General features: G+C 29.3%; 1 protein-coding gene across 4 annotated transcripts in view; it reads right to left on the reverse strand.

Moving 5' to 3' along the window:
* LOC107451685 (neural cell adhesion molecule 1) overlaps positions 1 to 20,710 on the reverse strand; it is a 130,252-nt gene that overhangs the window by 77,290 nt on the left and 32,252 nt on the right. The window contains exon 1 of one of the 4 annotated variants that reach the window (XM_087150047.1): positions 19,576 to 19,941. The exons of 2 other annotated variants lie outside the window; for them this stretch is intronic. In XM_087150047.1, coding sequence (XP_087006173.1) covers positions 19,576 to 19,822 — 247 coding nt within the window. In that variant the 5' untranslated portion in view covers positions 19,823 to 19,941. Of the gene's footprint in view, positions 1 to 19,575; positions 19,942 to 20,710 lie in introns of those variants that run through there. One more of the 4 variants, XM_087150046.1, reaches the window with a different exon arrangement.

Consider the following 20,710-nt stretch of genomic DNA (forward strand, 5'->3'; position numbering starts at 1 on the left):
TATTATAGAACATTAATTCAAAAAAGAATTTAAAAGAGGTAAAAGTTTCAAAATTATGAAGAAAAAAATCTCACCGGTTGATTTTTCAACTACTACAGTGTTAAAATAGTAGGTGGATCCATGTGTTGTTGTTTAATATGTAAATAACACCTTGGAAACCTTAAAGATCAAACATTTCACGTAAAAAATGTTGTTGGAGGAATATGCCTCCTAAAAAATTGGAAATCTTTAAAAATTCCCCCCCCCTCCCTAATTCTTCAAGCAATTAAAAAAAATATGAAGACAGTTTAAAAAAAAAAAAAACATGTTTTGTTTTTGCATACCGTTTATGTTTTGTCATCGTTTAAAAATGTATTGCATGCTATAGGCATATATACTTCATTCCATTATTTATAAATCATTTTCTTTCTTTTTTTATTTAAATAAATTATTTAAATTTAAATTTTAGAATATAAAAAATTTGGTTTTAAGCTAAAACAGGTAAAAAAAATTATTAAAAAAAACATAATTACCTGGATAAATTTCACACACAAAAAAAGTAAAAATTGGTTAGAATTGCTATTATGTCTGTGAAAGTTATCGAACTATTTTGTGTGCTTTAACTTAGCTTCCCCTTCGAAAGAAATCAACGGCAGCAACGGCCATGACTAATTTTATTTTAAAATGTCCTTAAAACAAAAGTTCTGAATAAAAAAATTATATATTTCGAATTAGTTTCTTGATGCTTCTAGCCGTTCCTAAGTAGGTTTTCGCAAATTTAATAAAAAGTCAAATAACATGCACTTTTACAAAGTTCTCTAACTCAGAATTGAAAAAACGCAAATGATTTTTAAATTTTAGTAAAAAAAAAAATTAAATGCGGGGGGGGGGGGAAAAAAACCATTTGCTACATTACCATTCGTTTACCATTAGGTTTTCAACTTTCGAGCATAACATTTAACTCAGGAAAAAATTAATAGAATACTCTTACTAAGTCAATGTCAATAAAAAAAATTAATTAATGGATAAATTGTTCCTATAAGCCAATAAAAATATGGCAAAATTTCAAGTCCATGAAAGCAAAAGGCTTTTTCAATTTATTTCTGTTTTTATTCGCATATCATATCGAACAAAAAAAAAAATTAGGAAAAGAAAAAATATCAAGAGATGTTAGAGGCTTAGTTCAACAGAACCAAAATTCTTTGTGACAAATTTTCTAGTTCGTTAATGAATTATTCATATTAGTTTTACTCTTCGTTAAAGAACAGCAACATTCTTGCACTGAATAAATTATGAGATGCAAGAATATTTTTTTTTTTTTTTATTCTTTATTCGATTTCTTTCCCCTGCTGTACTTTCTTTTACCGAGAAAGCGAGGCACTATCGACATAAAATCTCCAGCATATATTTGAATAACAAACTTAACATCACAAGGCATTAACGATATATTTTTTTTATTATTATTTTTCTCGTTTGCTGTTACTTTGTGTGTAACTGACTACTTCAAAGTTATCGTTAGCTGGTTTGGATGAATTTATTCGATTGCTTTTTTTTCTTCTTCCTTCAGCAAAAATGCTTTTCGAATTTTTTTGCTTGTTGTTTTACATCGTTTATTTGACGGCAGCGGAAAATTTGTCGTCCATATAATAACAGATCTTGATAAGTTTTCGAATTTCATAAGATAATTTTATTATCTAGTTCATAGAGCAAGAACTATTGATGTGAAATCCTAGCATATATTTGATAACACCAGAAGACATCAGCGGTATTTTTTGTTGTTGTTGTTTCCTTTTTGTGCATGTATATAGCTGATTTCGTCAAAGTTATCGGTTATTATTTGTTTACAATTAATTTCATAGATTTCATAATGATAATTTTCTGAGCTAGGTTATAGGACTAACACTTTCAACATACATTGCACGGATAATCCAAACATAGTAAGACATCGATGATACATCTTTCTTTGAAGAATAAAAAGTTGATGCAAAACACACACAACACCTTTCTTAACACATCATATTACAAAATAAAAACAACTAGATACATTTGGATACATTTTCCCTTCTTTTATTATTACTCTGCGTATAGAGAACTTCAAATATTATGTAGGCGACAAAAAGGGGGTGGGTTTGCTGAAACGTGGGGAGGTGTATGAGCCATGGTTAGGTTAGACAAAAATTCCTTATTTTCTAACATAAAAAAATGCAAATTAAACGTAACAATTTTTTTTAAATTGAAATAAAAGTTACATTTTAGAGAAGAAAAAAACAGGGGGGGGGGGAGTCCTTCAAGAATTTTAAAAAATTCGAAAATAATTCAATATAATTTTATAAAAATGTATTATTTTTTTGTGCATTATGAAGTTTTATGATTCTTAAAATCACGAATTTGCAGTTAAAGTTAACGGGGGGAAAGAAAGGGTGTTGGTGTTGTGATTATCTTATGCAGGAATAATAAGCCGTTTGTAGTTTGTTTATTTTTGCTGACAAGGAAAGAGGAGGAGTCCAAAATTATCACATGCATGCTTGCGTAATATTTAAACAGTCTCTATTTCTTCTGTTTGGTCACTACAGCCCATGACAGGCCAAAGCCGTCCCAATAAGTTTTTGCCATCTTGATCAATTCTGTGCCATGGCCTTCTAGTTAGTTATTCATATTATCTTTAGGTCCCTCTCAACTGCGTCCAGCCTAATCTCTATTTCTAATGGAGTAATTAAAAGTTTTGTTTAGTGGTTGTGGATGATTTATTTATCGTTGTAAAAAATTTGGAAAGTATTCTCCGCAAAACCTAAATTTACAAACAATTTTTAATTCTGCAATTGTTTTGTTAAATCTTATGGGAAACCATAATTATGATTTAAATTATTTTTAATGACAATCATGACATTACTAATATAAATAACGTTTATAACATTAATCATAAAACATATTAAAAATATTATTAAAATTGTATTAAGATTTAAAAAAATTACATACATATTTTTATAAACTACCATTTTATGATAAATTATGAAATGATTAATATTTTTTTTTATTTAATTTCGTATAAAATTCTGCATCTATTAGTTAAAATTCTACTTTAATTTCCTCATATACATTCATTAGCAACACCCCAAAAACTGAGCCTTTTAATAGAATAAGAAAAAGAAAACTATCCAAGTAAATCGGAGAACCCGAGTTAATACCAAACTAAAACCTAATTATCAGCCTATAGTGAAACTAAAAAGAAGTCTTCGCTATTTTAATAAACTCTAGAGCAAAGCGTAACGCTTCTGACTCAATAACATGCAAATGAGTCTAAACAGAATGTGGAAAGTCCGTGAAAAAGCCCGGATTTTTCAGTTCAAATCCTAGAACAGATGTTCCGTTCCTGTCAGTTGTTCCTTTAAACGGCGGATATAATTAAATTAAGTCTTTTCCCGGAAGAAATACAGGAATGGGGTGTTGTCCTGTGCGCCACCCCTATTGTCGAAACTTCGGAAACAGGATACATGGCTTGAGAGCTTCACGCAAGTCCGTTGTCTGTAATTATACGAAAACAGGAAACCTACCGTACGGACACACCTAATTAGAAGGATTTATCACGTATATTAAATCCCAGGAACCCTCTATCAGTACTTTTCACATTCTAAGAAGTTGAAACCGGAAGGATATCAGAGATAGTCACTATTTCCCGACAATATCAGTAAAAATCTAAAATCAGTTGCACCAAATTTGAGGCGCAAACGATTTTTTACTATTTAAAAGGTAACGGAACTTAGTTTCTGTTTAAAATACGCTAAAATTAGTAGCTTCAAAATTTTGCCAAAACTAAATGAGTCGCTCAAATAATTGCCAAAAAAATTTCTCATGCATGTCGAATTTAATTAAAAATAATACTTTTCTAAGATGAGAAAAATAAAATTTAATTTGAGAATATGTTGAAGAAAATATTTGAGACAAAATGCTTTTTGAATTTTAAATTTTTATTAAAATAAGACATATCTAGGTCTTTTTTCAGAAAAATATAAGATAAAAGTTCAAATCAAAATTTATTCGGTTTTAAACAACTTTTTTTCTTCTTGTTTTAAAAACAAATTAATAACATAAAAAACAATAAAGTAAAATATAATTTGTTTTCGAACATTTTTCGCATATTTAACTGTAGTATATCATTTCATCATTTATGTATTTTTGAAATTAAGATGTATTTGATTTATTTATTTTAACAATTGATATCAATTAAATATACATGTGGGAATTTGTAAATGCAAAAATAAGTTTACTTTAAATACAAATCACAAAATAACTTTTTGTAATTCGTATGTTTAATTAATCTTTAACAAGCAGTTTTTTTACATTTTAATTAATCCCAATAGTCCCTTACATCAGAGCAATTTTTCTTTATTAATTACTTTTTAACAATAATTGACAAACAAAAAATGGAAATAAAAGCAAATAAACGATCATACAATGCTCGTTACTTAAAGCTCAAAAAAATTCCATTCATGGTTCTACTTAAAATTATTTATTTGCTTTATTTTTTTCTAACAAAGACACATACGTTATTTAAAAATTCATGTTTCCATTGGTAATACTTGCGAAAAAGACACTCCTACATAAAAAAATAAATATTTTAATTGGAAATTAAAGACCAATTGCATCCTCCTATTTTTTTTGAAAAAAAAAGCGTTGACTTATTAGAATACAATTCATATTTTGTTTGCTTATAACTCTAGATTAGAAATTCGTATTTAAATTTAATTAATACATACTAATTGATTCATTATTATGAATTATAACACAAAAATAAATAAAGTAATAATGGAAAGAATAATCAAAATATAACTTAAGTAATTTTAGTTTAACATGCTTATAGGTCAAAAGCATCTTTTTTTAAATATTCTTTTCATCAAAATTCATTATCATATTATAATCATTTACCATTCTTTTCATTGTTATTATGACACAATCTTAGGAAATAAGTTTCAAATTGCAATTTACAATTAGCCATATATATTAAAAAATGGCTAGTGACATTATGAAGTGTATAAAGGATAAATAAAGCTACAATTATTAATTGCGAGAATAAAAAGTATTTATTAACTTTTTAATTAAAAATCTTGTTTATTGGTGTTATATTAAGATTTATTTTCACGCTTTATTTCTTCACATAGCATGATTCATAAAACCTATTTAATACAAATCGTCTAATTAAAAAAACAAATTTAGTATAAGCTATCTTAAGTTGAAATTGATTGAGTTTTCTTTTAAAGTGAAATATTATAAAGAAATGAAGAAAAAAAATTACAGGAAATCATTTCGCAAGTTTCTCAAAAGGATATTGTTTATTAACCTATGTATATAGACATACATTGGCAAAAAAAATTATTAAAAAAAAATGAAGGCAAAGTAGAAAATTTGAAAAAATAAATAAATGAAATTTATTTGATTGAAATCAGATTTTTTTTTACGAGCTAAATCAACTGTCAATATGTATTAACAGTACTTAATATATTTAAAAACAACAACATAGCTAAAATAATTGATATTTTAGCTATTTGAACTAAAATGTTTCAAAAAATATTTATTTATTCGAAACTTATCACTGAATAAATAAAATCATGGTTATTTCTGAGCAAACTAAAAATCCCAAAGTTTAAAATACAGGGAAACAATTAGTCATTTAGATATCCAAATAAGAGTAAATTAGTTTATATCAGAATATGTTAAAGAAAAAAATTTTTTTTGTAAATTTCACTGTGCAGAACAAGTTTTTTTTTAATATTGATAAACACTAACTACGTACTTAATAGGTTTTAAAAGCATTTCAAGTATTCATATAAACATAAAAGTAAATAGGTATAGTTGAAATATGTTTATTATCAGCAAATTATTTTACATGCAGCTAATGAAAAGTTATAATTTAACAGTTATCTAACATACTCTTAACCTTTTTAGTCTCTAATTTTATTTATTTATTAGTCTATTTTGAAATATAATTATGTACCCTTTCATTATTTATTCTTTTAAAACTTTCATTAATGACTTATTTAATAAAAAATCAAATGATATAGATCAATTATTTTCTTTAAAAAAATCTAATTGATTTAAGTCAAAAATATCTTAAAAATATACTAGACGAAATTTTAAAATCAATAATATTAGTTAAATATAACATTTTATTGTATATATTTATTTAATGATTATGCGAACAAATCTACTATTCCAAGTATATCGCTACACACTGAGATACTAGAAAGAAAGCAGAAAAAAAAATTAAATTAAAACACACAAGAAAAAGCTAACAAAGCCTATTAATGTTTATTACTAAAAATCAAACGTAATCTTCGATCCGAGATATACAAAGTAAAATTTTAAACATATTAGCAAAACGTATTATTTTATGATACTTCTTTATTTAATGATAATTCCTACAAATGCGTAGCGAACTAGTATTCCAAATATAACACTAAGATACTAAAAATAAATATATTAAAAAACAGATAAGGAAAAGCTAATATAACATCGTATAAAATTTTATTATTTTAAATCAAACATTATATTTTATCCGGGAAGTAAAATTTTAAATATATTAGCGAAACGTAACATTTTATGATGCATATTTATTTAATGATAATGCATACAAATGTGTAGCGTCAACTATTCCAAGTATAACAGGGAAAATTCGGACAATAACTCTTAATAGATAAGGATAACAAATGTCTGGGCTATTAGCTGCCATGCAAGTGCATTCCCCGGCGTCAAGATGGGGTCTACTATCAAATATTAGTAATAATCACTTGGCGATTCTATCTCCAGCAGGGAAATTAATGAACTGGCCTTAGGGATATCGATTGGCGGGGGTCTAGAGCCAAAAATATCGCCGTCCAACCAAAAAATGAGCTTCCAATGATCTGACAGGTCATATTTAATGCGTGACCTAACACCCAGTTCGAGGCAGTATAATAAATTAATATCCCTTAGTGTGAGAATTGAAATTTTCTGCGCCAATATAAAGCCAAGTATTAGTTTTCAAGTTAATAGATGTGGCAAGTGTTTAAAAGCCTATGTGAAGGTAGATAATTTTAGGAAAGTTACTAAAAGTTAGCAGACGTAATAGCAGTGATTTACTGCATTTTGCTGTGTACTACTCAGCGCACATTACCTTTGTAATACCATGTGCTTTTTTGTACTTTAAGTTATTAAGTAAATTTGTAAACACGGATAAATTTAGTCATTTCATATTAGAAAATAAGTAATGTTTTAAAAGTAGAATAAGACATCAGTTGAGTTTCATCCAAGAGCCTGATTAAAAAAGTACATAAGTACCTTTTTGAGCATGGAAATTACGATAAGGCTTAAATTAGAGGTGACATATTTAGTAACAAGAACTTCAATATTCTTCCCACGAAATAATTTGTAAATTGCAAAAGTAATCAAATTTGGGTGAGGGGTACGTTTAAAAATAAATCTCAAGTCAGTAAAGAGCCGTAATGGCTCAGCGGTTAAAGTATGTAACTGTCATTGCATAGGTTTGGGGTTCGATTCCCAGTGGAGGCTCAAAGTCCACTCAGCTTCAAATCGATAGGCACCAGTCTGGGAAATAAAAGGGGTCGGAATGCCATTCTAAGCACATTGTCACCATCATGCGGCAGGTTACACAATAGTATAGTCAGCTAAAGTAAGCTAATCAAAAATATGTTTATGCAATATTTGAGAGACCCCAAAACAGAAGTTTTGAGGGCTTATTTGCTGTATCCTCTCCTCTTTAAATATCTTAAAATAGACTTTTAAAAAAAGTTCTTATAAAAAACCGAAAGAACAAATTTAAAAGAATAAACTTGAGCAAATTCGAATACGTAAACAATATTTTCGAAAGAGTACCAATTTTTATTGAAAAGGTAACAAGTAAAGAATGCATTTTCCTTTAGAACTACGAAAAAGAAAATATTTATAAGCTAAGTTATTCTAATCGCAAATTGAAGTGTTTTACTTAAGTTTATAACAAAATCCATTAATAAGTATTTTTAAAACCGTAATGCAATGAAAGCCTTTGAGTTAGAAAATTATTTTATAATGCCCCTTTAAAGATTTAAACAGTAAAACATTAACCAAATGGAAAGAAGAAACAATGATACATTTTCTTAAAACTATGAACTATTTAAGCGTGAAATGGCGAAATATAATTCAAGGAGTACCGACAGACGATATTTAAAACATCAATATATGGTCCATAAATTCCATTGTTAAGGGCGTAAAATTTGTCGACAACTTCAAGCTTTTTAACTTTTTCTGCATGACGTATTTGTAGATAGAATTGCTCTAGCTATTTATTTATAACAAAATGTATCCAGTCAGACATATCTCAAGAAGATATATTTTGCTCTTTTAGATAGCCTGCCTTTTTAAATTTCGTCACAAGTATTTTATTTGTCGTTGAATAATGACACAGGCCGTTTACCAATAACTACCAAGTTCTTTTGTTCCATAAACAACTCCCACATCTATTCGAATTCCATTTTAAAAGCAGACGATATTCACAATATCATTAATATGGCAGCAGCGCTATTATCTTTTGCAAATGACAGGCAAATATTTATTAACTCCACAAAGGAAGCAGTATTCTTTTGATTTGTATGTAAATGAGGAACGTAGCTATTTGTGATCAGCAAAATTTTTAAATAAAACTATTATTGATCAACAAAGTGGATCCATTGAATATTTTATGTGAAAAAATAATAGTCCTTAAAGTTGTTAATTAATTTATTTATTTAATCTTTCCACATTCCACTATAACTTTTTGATTACGTTAATCCTGATAAATAACATAAATTAAAAATTGACATTTTAAATTATTATACTATTACTTATTCTAATTAACAGATTACACTATTCTTGAATTTAGCTACTTAAAAATAAAATATCATATCTATTTGTGATTTTTTTTTTTAACGTAAAAAGTTGTTTTAAAGGAATTTGGATAGTTTAAAATATTGTATGAAAGTTTGAAAGGAAAAAAAAAAAAAAGAAATAAAAAGTATTTTTCATCATTGTAAATATTTACTTAAAAAAGAGTTTCGTTCTTTTCTTTCTTTTTTTTTTTTTTTTTTTTTTTATTTTGTCAATAGAAAACATAGCGTGCCATAACAAAGTCAAATGTGATCAAAAAAAGTAAATAAGAACTCAAAAACTATAATTAAAAGAATTTTTTTTTTCTAAAAATTTCTCAGTTTTCCTAATCCGCATAAAAAAAAAATAAAAAAAAAAATTACTACTCTAGTTCATTTAAAAAGTTTAAAACTTTACGAACTTAGTAAACAGAAACATATAATTTCATTAAATGAAATTGTTCTTAAAATGAGAACCACGTATATAAATAAAATTAAAAGAGAGAGAGAAAGAGGAAGAAAAACAGAAGTTCTCTTTTTTTCTTCTTTTTTTTTATATGTACACGAAAAGAAAAATACAATCATTTAAACGCAGATTTGGTTGAAATAAAAAAAAAATCGTTTTAATTTCTTAAATATTTACTATTTCTTAGTTCACGAATAGTTATTTTTTAATTAACTTGTGGGGAGAGTAGTTATCGACCATGTCAACCGTCATCTATGAAAGGGTACCCCTTCATAGAATAAAGTTAACATGTCTTTTATACTAGTGAATTAGAATTACATTTTTGTAGTGGTAGATACACTACAGTACTCCCCCACCAGAATTATAGCTGTGATAGAATTCGATGAACGAATACCACTAGTTGATTCATTGCTGTTTTGTGAGAAGTCGGGAGAGCTGTATTAAGATCACCGTACTGTTTGCTGATCGTGAGAGCTGTACTAAGTTCACGATCGTGGTCGCTCCTGTGTTGCCATTAGCAGTCGAGTGTATGCAAGCAGACTTGTGTGATCGAGACAGAGTAGCAACATAACGAGGAGGTGGATAATGTCGCAATCACAAGCAGCAAGTCAACTGTTCAATGTGGACCATCCATCGAGGTAGGCGTATTCAGATCGAAGTGGGCGTTACTGTCAAGGTAGTCGTGTTCTTATCGAAGTATGAGTTTTGGTCAAGGTAGGCCTGTTCACATCACGTCCGGGTCACCAATGTGGGGAGAGTAGTTATCGACCATGTCAACCGTCATCTATGAAAGGGTACCCCTTCATAGAATAAAGTTAACATGTCTTTTATACTAGTGAATTAGAATTACATTTTTGTAGTGGTAGATACACTACAGTACTCCCCCACCAGAATTATAGCTGTGATAGAATTCGATGAACGAATCAACTCCCTTCATAGAATAAAGTTAACATGTCTTTTATACTAGTGAATTAGAATTACATTTTTGTAGTGGTAGATACACTACAAACTTAATTACAACACTAATAACACTTTACACACTAACACTAATAACACTTTACACACTGACCAAATATTTTGCATAAGACAGATTCTGGAAAAGACCAGGGAATTTGGAATTGGTACCCACCACCTATTTGTGGATTTCAAAACTGCTTACGACAGTGTAAACCGGAAGCGACTCATTGAAGCTATGCGAGAATTCAATATCCCGGACAAGCTTGTACGACTCACCACACTTACACAGTGTAAGACCATGCAGAAAGTTAAAATCCAAAATGACTTCTCGGAACCAATGGAGGTAAAAAATGGTGTAAGGCAAGGCGATGCTTTGGCATGCCTACTCTTCAATTTGGCATTAGAAAAAATTATCAGAGATTCAGGAATCAATACCAGAGGACATATCTTTCATAAGTCTGTCCAAATTTTCGCTTTTGCCGATGACGTTGACATCATAGCTCGAACACAATCTGACTTAAAGCAAGCCTTTCTATCCATGGAAAAAGAGGCAGAAAAAATGCATCTCACTATTAACCAGGAGAAAACCAAGTACATGCAATGCACCAAAATAACTGATTCTACAACTCACTTGCAAATTGGTGAATACAAGTTTGAAAAAGTAAACAGTTTTGTTTATCTTGGTTCTGAAGTCAACGTTAATGGCAATATCGCACCCGAAATACAAAGAAGAATCAATAGTGCAAGTAAATGTTTCTATGGATTAAAAAAATATTTAAACTCAAACCTACTAAAAAGAGATACTAAACTGTTAATTTATAAATGCTTGATCAGACCTATCCTAACATATGCCTCAGAAACTTGGACAACAACACAGAAAGATGAGAATTCCTTGGGAATCTTCGAACGTCGGATCCTAAGATCCATTTTTGGGGGCAAACAAGTTGATGGTACTTGGTACAGACGTTCAAACTCACAACTCTATCGGGCCCTTAGAGAGCCTGAAGTTGTCAAGTACGTAAAAATTCAAAGAATTAAATGGGCTGGTCACATCATTCGGATGAACAGAGAGCGTCCGACAAACATAATCTTTTCGGCTCAGCCCATCGGATCAAGGCCCAGAGGTCGACCAAAGCTGAGATGGGCCGACTGCGTGGAAAGAGACTTTTCAGTCTTAAAAGTCTCAAACTGGAAGACAACTGCCAGGCAGAGACAGGCCTGGAGGAAGTTGATTGAGAAGGCCAGGGCCCACCCGGGGCTGTCGTGCCATTGAGGAAGGAATAACACTTTAATAAAAAAAAATATATCCCTAACATGTAAAGACATACGGAAAAATATTTAAGTTTTTTCTTTATTTAAAGTTTACATCAAAATTAAACCTCATCAAAATTTTAACACTAAGATCAAAATTTAATTACAAAAACATATAAGTAGTTCTTAAATAAAATACCGTTAAAAATAAGAATAAATTTTGGTTCCTTTCTAATACAATCTTTTGGGAATATTTTAACAAAATGCATATACTATTAAGAATTAAATTAATATAATTGGAAGAAAAATTAAATTTTGCCGCTTAAAGGAGAAGCTAAAAAGATGAAGGCGAAAAATTTAAATGAAAGAATTTTTTCAGAGACGTGCTAATTATGTCTAATTAGCTTAAATTGAGTTCTTTCATGCTAGCTACCAATATCACGTAATTTTTTCGCCATTGGCGAAGGAAAATTTAAGGTTAATTTTCATTTTAGAAAACTTATTAGAATACAGAAAACGCAAAATGATGCATGGATCAGTAAGTAATTTTAATTAATCTAATGCAAGTTTGGATTCTTTTTTTATGATCAAAACAAAAGTGAAATTTTAATCTTACTAAAGCTATAATTATGTTTTCTAAATTGAGAAAGCATGTTTAGATACAAACAAATAACAAACGTTTGTTTCGTAAATATAGAAATGAAAGTAGAGAAAATAATATTTACTTTTTTCTAATTTAATTTACCCTTACTTCTTCATTTCCTTTGTTTTATACTTGTATATAAATATTTTTTAATACTATAAGTGTTAAGAATATGCGTAATAACAGTATTTAAGGTTCTAAAAGAAAAATATGGGGTGGGACAATATAATGATGAGCCACACTTTCAAATTGCCTGAGAGAGATGTTTTTTGTTAGAAAAAAGATAACCACTGTTTCCATGTAGGCAATAAAGAGTGCTTATATATGCTGCTATTATCAGAAATAAATTCAGAAAACTTAAAAAGTAACTATCTCGAAACGATACTAAGGGAACGTTTGATGTAAAAATGGATATATACATATACAAATTAAATAGTATTAAAAACATTCTTAATAATTACGTATTTCATTCCTTGCTTTTAAAAATATGTAGTAAAATAGTAAAATAATGAATTACTTTTATACGCATTTATTAGAGCTATTTGTATGCGCAACTGGAGAATAATGTTTACATATTTAAGAGAATTACTTTTTTATACATATCTATTAAAAAAAAAAATTTCGACTAACAAATGAATTACTAAATGAAAAATTAAAATTTAAATTATTGCTAGAGGGGTTAACATAAAAATATTAATTATTTTCTCGCGTTCTTCATTTGATATTATCAGATATATAACGCGGGAAATTGAAGTATACTTAGAAACAAATAAAATAATGCCAGAACTGCTTCTTAACTTTCAAAAACAAAACAAAAAAAGAAAACAATTTAAATATGCAATGAAAACGGCAAAAGGCTTTGTCGCATAACATGCCTCATTTAAACAGATAAATAAAGTAAAGAAATGAAATATAAAAAATAAAAATTTAAAAAAAAAACTAATAATGCATGATTTCCTGATGCAAACAAACTTCAAGAAGTCATTGAACAAGAAGACTGAAAAATGCAAGATTTATATCAGGAGAAGAAGAAAAAAAAGTGATTTGCGAGAAATTCGAAACCAGAGTCGTTGAAAATAACATCAAGAAAGTTGAAAGTGTTTACAACAAGCATTCGCCCGGAAAGAAACTGAAAGCGACAAGACAGCAGAAAAGTCGAGAGCAAACGCAATGGAGCATCACCAGAAAATTTGGATGCTGGGGAAGTTCGGTCCAAGGGAGCAAAGCTAATTGCCCCCAGGAACCACCCTTCGCGTGTTAATACAACGGGGTTTCAACCCTTCTACCAAACAGACCCACATGCCAACCCCATGGAACTCAATTTCCTGCCAGAAACAGCATGAAGCCAATGGAAAAAGCAGCCGAATATGGTAGGAACAACTAATTTTGTTGAAAATAGGAGCACCATCTTTAATATATTTGCATATAGCAGCTGAGGTCTTAATTAGACCGCAATTCATGTTGAAGAGGAAGTGACGAATGTGTAATTCAGTAATTCTCAGTGGCAGATGCAATTTAGGCCTAAGACAGGGTATCCTGATTGCTTAATTATTACAGAGAAATTCAGTAGGTGGTTATTTTAATGATATCAATAATGTTTTATTATGGTTGTCATAATCTAATCAAGTCAGCACTAGGTCGTTAAAAAAACTTTCTGTAATGTGTCTATGTTTAAAATGATAGCTGAATTCAACTTACAAAGCGTGGATATTGCTGTGTTTTCATTTATTATAATAATTTTCAATTGATTATTTTCAACTGTTGTGTTTTCAATAGCTCAATAACCCATTGTTAATTAACAACTGTTGTGTTTTCAATAGCTGAACAACCTATTGTTAATGGACAACTGTTGTGTTTTCAATGGCTCAATGACCCAGTATTAATTAACAACTATTGTATTTTCAATAGCTCAATAACCCAGTGCTAATTAACAACCGAAAATATAAAATAAATGTCAAAAGCAATGGGGAGGTTCAAAAAGTACAGCAATCTCTTTCCATGCAGGCGACTTGGGTTGGAATCGCAGTGATTCGTAAACTACCTCTTATTCGCGCTGTTATAAAATATTCCCCAGAGCCAGACTGCTCTAGGTTAGACTTCTCTTGCTGTAGAGTTAAACATAAAAAGTTTTTGTGATTTTCCTTTTAATATAATGCGAGTCATTCTCAAAAACTAGCTTGCCCATTGCTATGTTTAGGAGTAACCTTGTCTTTTGGGTCTGACTCAAAATTGCAGTCACAAATTCAATGTAGATCGACTGTCCGACGTAGCCAGTATCCCAATGTTTTCAAGGACTATTAAGCATTGGGCCTCAGCGACGGTAATAGAATAAAATAAAATAACTAATAAGATATATTCTGGGTTCGTATCCTGATATAACACACAACCGAAAAGATAGAGGTATATCGGTTAGCTTACGTTAATTTAAAATATTAAAGGTTCAATTGCAAACTGTTAGTCAATTGAAACAAAAATATGCCCAATCAGCTGTTACACAATCAGGGCAAAACAAATAGAGCTAAGCACCTTGTTTAAAAAAATAATTAACTTGCCAAGATTTCGTCATGTCAGCAACAATAATCAAAATCTAACACTCTCAAAAAAAATAAAGAAATAAAGAAGATTAAGAAAGCAAAGAAGCGAAAAACAATTCAGAAGCTTTTGCCCGAATTTACCCCAACACCCAACAAGTCAGTCCATTTAGCACATCGAGACAAAAGCAAGATAGAAAAGTAAACAGAAGAAAATGCCTGTTTTCTGGACAAAATGAACTTGTACAAAAAGAAAAGAAAAATAAAGACATGCTAGTACAAACACGGCAAGAATTTATGTTCTAGACAAGCCCAAAAGAAAAGTCGTACTGACGCTTTCGTAGTAGAATCTCCAATCTTTAGACCTAGGAGTTCAGAAGTAAAGTCTGCAGTCTAAGCTCCCGGATGGACTATTCCCAAATATTCTTTGTCCGGCACTAATCGTTTTCTGGGACCCAAAGATTGGACATTGGGGCTGTTATCAGGCAAGTCTGGCCGAGAGCAATCGCCCAAAGTCGTGGTAAAGCTCTGTATTACACATATTCTTTCTTTCTTTTATTTTGTGCTTGAAGAAATCTCACTGGATTTCACACCAGAAGTTGAAAGGATAAAAAAAAATAAAAACAACTTCGTGTAGTCGAAATAAGGACGCTATAAAAATGAAATATGTGGTTTTATATTTTTATTCTGCCACGCTGTATTCGATTTTGCAGATATCTTTTGAAAAATATTTATGGAACGTTCTTAGAATTTCTAAATGCGTTTTTTGGTAACCTATTTTGTAAGTAAAAATTTAAATAACGAAAAAACCTTTTTAGCACCAAAATACTATTGTTTTTATACAAATACAAAATTTAAGGAGCCGAAAATTCTCATTTTTTTTCTTCACACTTTCATCGTGTAAGTTGTGTGAAATACACAAATAAATTTTTTATATGCCGTTTTTCAAGGCTCAATCATCACATAAAAAATCGCTTCTTAGTGCATAATATATTGTTAATTTAACTATTGTGAGTTTGTGACAGGTATTAATGACTGTTAGGCCATAATTTTAATCAGAGTTATACTAATTATATAAAAAAAGGCACAAAAATCAATATGAAGAAAAGTCACAATTTTGTGAAAACTTCGCATTATCTGTGGTAATAATGATTTACGAGGATTTTCATCTAAGAGGAAAAATCTCGCTAAATTGGCAATTTTTTTTTAAAAATTTAATTTATTTTTAAATAAAGTTATTGGTTTGTTCTAAAGACCGGATAATTTTTTATGGCAAGAAAGCGTATATAGTTTAAAGTTACTGCATTGCCTCGAGTGTAAGGTATTTAAACTGTTTTTTTTTTTTTTTTTTTTTTTTTTTTTTTTTTTTTTTTTGCTTTGCGAAAGAGTTTTTGCGAGAGTCTATGCTTTAAATATATAAAAAAAAAAATTTTTTTTTAAATAATAAAATGGCAATATTTTTAACCTACATAAGAATCTCTAAAATCAAAAATTAATCCTTAATTTTTATAAATCTTTATGGGAGTTATGAGCATTAGTTATAACCGGCATTGAATATCCGACCCAATTCGAAGCTTAGGATTACCAATGTTCAACTCTGTAGCCTCGTAATTTTGAACCCAATATAGAAGACAAGAGAACTTATTGGATCAAGCAGTGGAAGAAATTTGCTTTCGCGGAGGACTTAGGAATTAACCCACATTTGTGTTATATGAAAAGGAAAACCACGAAAACATCCCACGGTTACCCTGACGGCAAGAGGACTTTAACCCATGATACGTCTACCACTGAGGATATTTTACTGTGTTCGGTACGAGTTTGGAGCGGAATTTGTATCGAACAGCCATCGCTGGGCTCGAGGGTCACCACATTGGGAGGTGAGCGCTCTATCCCTTGAGCTGTAATTTTTCAAATAATAAAATATTAGATCGCGAACGTTTTTAATTTTCACGAAATTGTAGTTTTTCTTCATATTGACATTTCACGCTATTTTCATAGTTAATAATTAGCGTAAAAGGCTAAAGTTAGACCAAACTTGACCTAACAGACCAGAATTATTGCAATAAACTCGCATGTGTTGTCGCAAACTCACGATTAATCTAACAAGTTCACGTGCATTGTTACAAGCTGCTCACAATTATTTTTAGAAACACACGTTTTTTGTTACAAACTCAACAGTTATAAAAATAGCGTATTTGTTAAAAAGCATTATTTCATCTGACAACAGAACTTTCAAAAAGAGCCTTAATAAAAATCTAACAACAATCTTAGCATTTTTATCTAACGCAAAAATAATAATAAAATAATCAGCTAGTATTCAATTAATGAACAACTATCTTAAATCAGTATCCTTTTAAAACAAATTTTTTTATGATGATTAATTTGTTTAAAACAACGCATCAATCAGTGGCAATTACAGAGAACTCCGATTTAAATAAAAAAGTTTCAAAAATACACAAAATAAGCCAAGCCGAAATAATTATCGCCAAAAGTCAACGATTCGTAAACGAGACTCGTCTAAAACTAAAAACGAAAGTCCAAGCATCATCTAACTTCCAGAAGTAATCAAAGCCAAAACATGTAAAAAAAAAAAAAAAAAAATACTTTAATCATCAGACCTCATCTAAGAACGCAACAGTACCACTCTAGTAAGTACAGCAGTGTCCTAGAGCTCATCACGAAGATCGCATAAAAATCTTGTCCTACAACAACATCATAAAATCCTAGGTTAATAAACAACCTTTCTCTCTTTTACATGTTTACCAAGGGTGAAGATCTCTCATTTTGCATTATATGGTACTTAAAATAAATTTATTATGCTTTCGTTCATTTTCGTTTAATGCACATATTTTTATAACGGGTATAAACCCGGTACTTTATGATCTTTGGTGTCAAGAGGCACTACCAACTTAGTAAAATGATCAGGGCCTAAGGTGCCAAAAGGTATTTTTTTTTTCTTCCCTCTCGCGCATTTTGTCGCCAACTTCAGTTAGTTATGAGTGGTCGTAATTTATTAGATCGTAAAGTGATTTCTAGCCAAACGATTCGATTTACCACAATTTCTTCCTTAATAGCTTTAATTCCTATCACTGATTTATAAATCTGAAGAGAGTTAACAATATATTTGCAAATAAAAACAAATGCCGCCAAACAAGCGCGGTATTTAATTTATGATGAGGTATAAAAGTTTATTTAAGTGTCCTTAAGTTAATGTAATTTCGGGTAAACATTTTCTTAGAAAGGTTGAATAAATCTTAAAGTTATTACTTTATTCATCTTCTCTTTTAAGTAATTATTGAATAGACTTACTAAATGATATAAATAACATAAAAATACAATAAGAAATTATGGGAAAAAAATTCTAAATTATTTATTAAAAAGAAAGGATATTAGCAATTAACTCATTTAGTGGTAAATTCTAATTTATTGGTAAAAGCTATTTTTAATAGATATTTTAAAAGTAATGAAGAAATAATTATCCAATTAAAAAATTTAAACTATTAAACATTTTTGCAAGCATGAATAAAATAATAATGTAATTTCATGAATTCATATAAACTAAATTGAAAATCATTTTACTAAAGCAATAATAAGTTTATTAATGGCTTTTTTCTATCAAAATTTAAAACTATCTCATAACATAGTTTTTTTTTAACGAATAGTCCAGGAAAAAAAATTTCGCTATACATAGTCTATTAATAGATCTTTCTTTCACCGTGACAATAAAATGAGGTACAATGAGGAGAAAATAAAGTTTAAATTAACTTATTTCCTAACAGATAATTAATTGATAATTAATAAATAAAGTCTTTTTAAATTAATTTTGTGAATTTTATAAAGTAATTGGTAGATAAATTTGTAAGGAACTTAAGTAAAATATTTTGTTTTAAAATTCAGTCATTAAATGTAATATTAAAACTCGTTTGCAAAGAGTTGGTTTAAAATTCTCATTACTCACCAAGCCACAAAAACTTGTAAACAGTATAAAATAACACAATCTTACCTAAAATGAAAACAAAAATAAATTAGTTGAAAATATTAATAAAAAAGCATAATCAAATTAAAATAGAAAAAATATTAAATGAATTAATCAATAAATTTTTAAAAGAAATATTAAAAAATTCGGCATTCAACGAAATGTAAACAGAAAGGAAAAAAAATTATTAGCACCGGATATTTTTAAAATTTTTTTTTAAATTACAAAAACATTACAAATAAATAAATTGAGCCTTTGAATTCATTCTTGATCTAGCGCTATTCATTTACAAAATAAAAAAGAGTTTTCATTCATCATAATTTACACAAAAACAAAATTTTGATTAAAAAAAATTCTATCCAAAGAAGGCTTTTTTTAAAGCTTGTAATTTTTCTCTTCTTTCCCTTTTAAATATATTTCCTATCGATGAAATGAAGCTAAACCAAAAATATTTTTACATTTATTTATTTTATTTATTTATTATTATTATTATTTATTTTTTTTTTGTTAATTATGTTAACGTAAATCCAATTTAAACTCACTTTTATTCAATATTAGGGACAAGCAAATATTGTTTAAAACGAAAAGATAATTTATACCTCAATACAAAAGTTATTATACCTTAATAATAAATAATTATGTCTTAATAACTAAAGCAAACAAATATTATTTAATGAAAAAAATTCGTACACATGTAAATTAACACGCGCACAAAAATATCATAAACGAAACATTGTTTTATATGAAATTGAAGCATTTCGCAACATTTTAATAAATAAAAAAGTAATTTATTCTATTTTTAAATAAAATAATCCAAACCTGAGGTAATATCACAAGCATTTCGCAACATTTTAATATATAAAAAAGTAATTCATTCTATTTCTAAACAAAATAATCCAAACCTGTGGTAATATCTAGAATCCTCACAATATTGCACAACCGCGCGATCATTATATCCATAGTACACAGGTCCACCAACATGTTTTTAAATATTCCTAACAGAACGCGCACTTGCAAATAAACACTAACTTCAGAACACCAATCCAAGAAACGACATCCATCCACAAACAAAAACAATATTCGAAGGAATAAATCCAAGAATAAAACAGAACTCAGAAGACAGCACCGGCCTGCAGTTCGATTGGTCATCTACTCCACACAAGAAACTTATTCTCAACCCTCTAAATGGTGAATAATAAAATATAACTTTTCCGTGAGAAAGCAGGTAAAGTTTTCGTTCTAGCAATTGACCGTGTATCCTGTCTTCTTGAAGACGTTCTATGGGGGTGGAGAGGAAGGATGGAAAAGAAAGATTGGAATATCCTCTCTTGCGTGTCCACTTGCTCCAGGAGCTAGGGGAACCAACTGTCGAAACCGGAAATTTGTGGGATGAGAACAACCAAATCATCCGGTATTTTTGTTTTCAATACTTCAGAAAAAGAGGAGATAATTTCGATAAAAATAGAAGTGGAATTCGAAATTGTGCACTGATTCTAACCTCTGCAGTAACGGCGGCTATTGTTCTCGTCTGAAAAGTTTATTGGGCCAAATCATTAAGTTGTTACCATTTCTAAATATTCTAGTTTCTAAATGCTATCATCAGCATAAAAGATCTGAAATAGGAAGGTTCAAAATATCAGGGCTAGTAATATCGCTTATGAATGACTGGGTTTTAAACGGTTCCTGCCTACAGGAATGCGGGGGAGTTCTTTCTGACACGGATTCACACTTATCAGTAGTATTCAAAAATGCTTTTATTTTGTCTTACATTTTCGATTTTATACTTCAAAATCCTTGTTTTTAAATGTTATCAATTCCAAAAGGATATATAAGGATATAAATGAGAAAATATTAGGGCTGTTAAGGTTTCTATAGAAATGTGTCAACACGGATTCGCATTTATCTCTCGACATTAATTAATTATCGTTTCTAAGATTCTTGTTTCAATATAATATCATCCCTGAAAAAGGTATTTCGGTATAAAAATAGAATTTAAAGCGTTTTTATTTCGCTTCAGATCTTCCAAACAATCCAATA

This window comes from Parasteatoda tepidariorum, chromosome 8 (genome assembly GCF_982258835.1).
Source record: "Parasteatoda tepidariorum strain Cologne lab strain chromosome 8, Ptep-v5.0, whole genome shotgun sequence".
Lineage (NCBI taxonomy): Eukaryota > Metazoa > Arthropoda > Arachnida > Araneae > Theridiidae > Parasteatoda > Parasteatoda tepidariorum.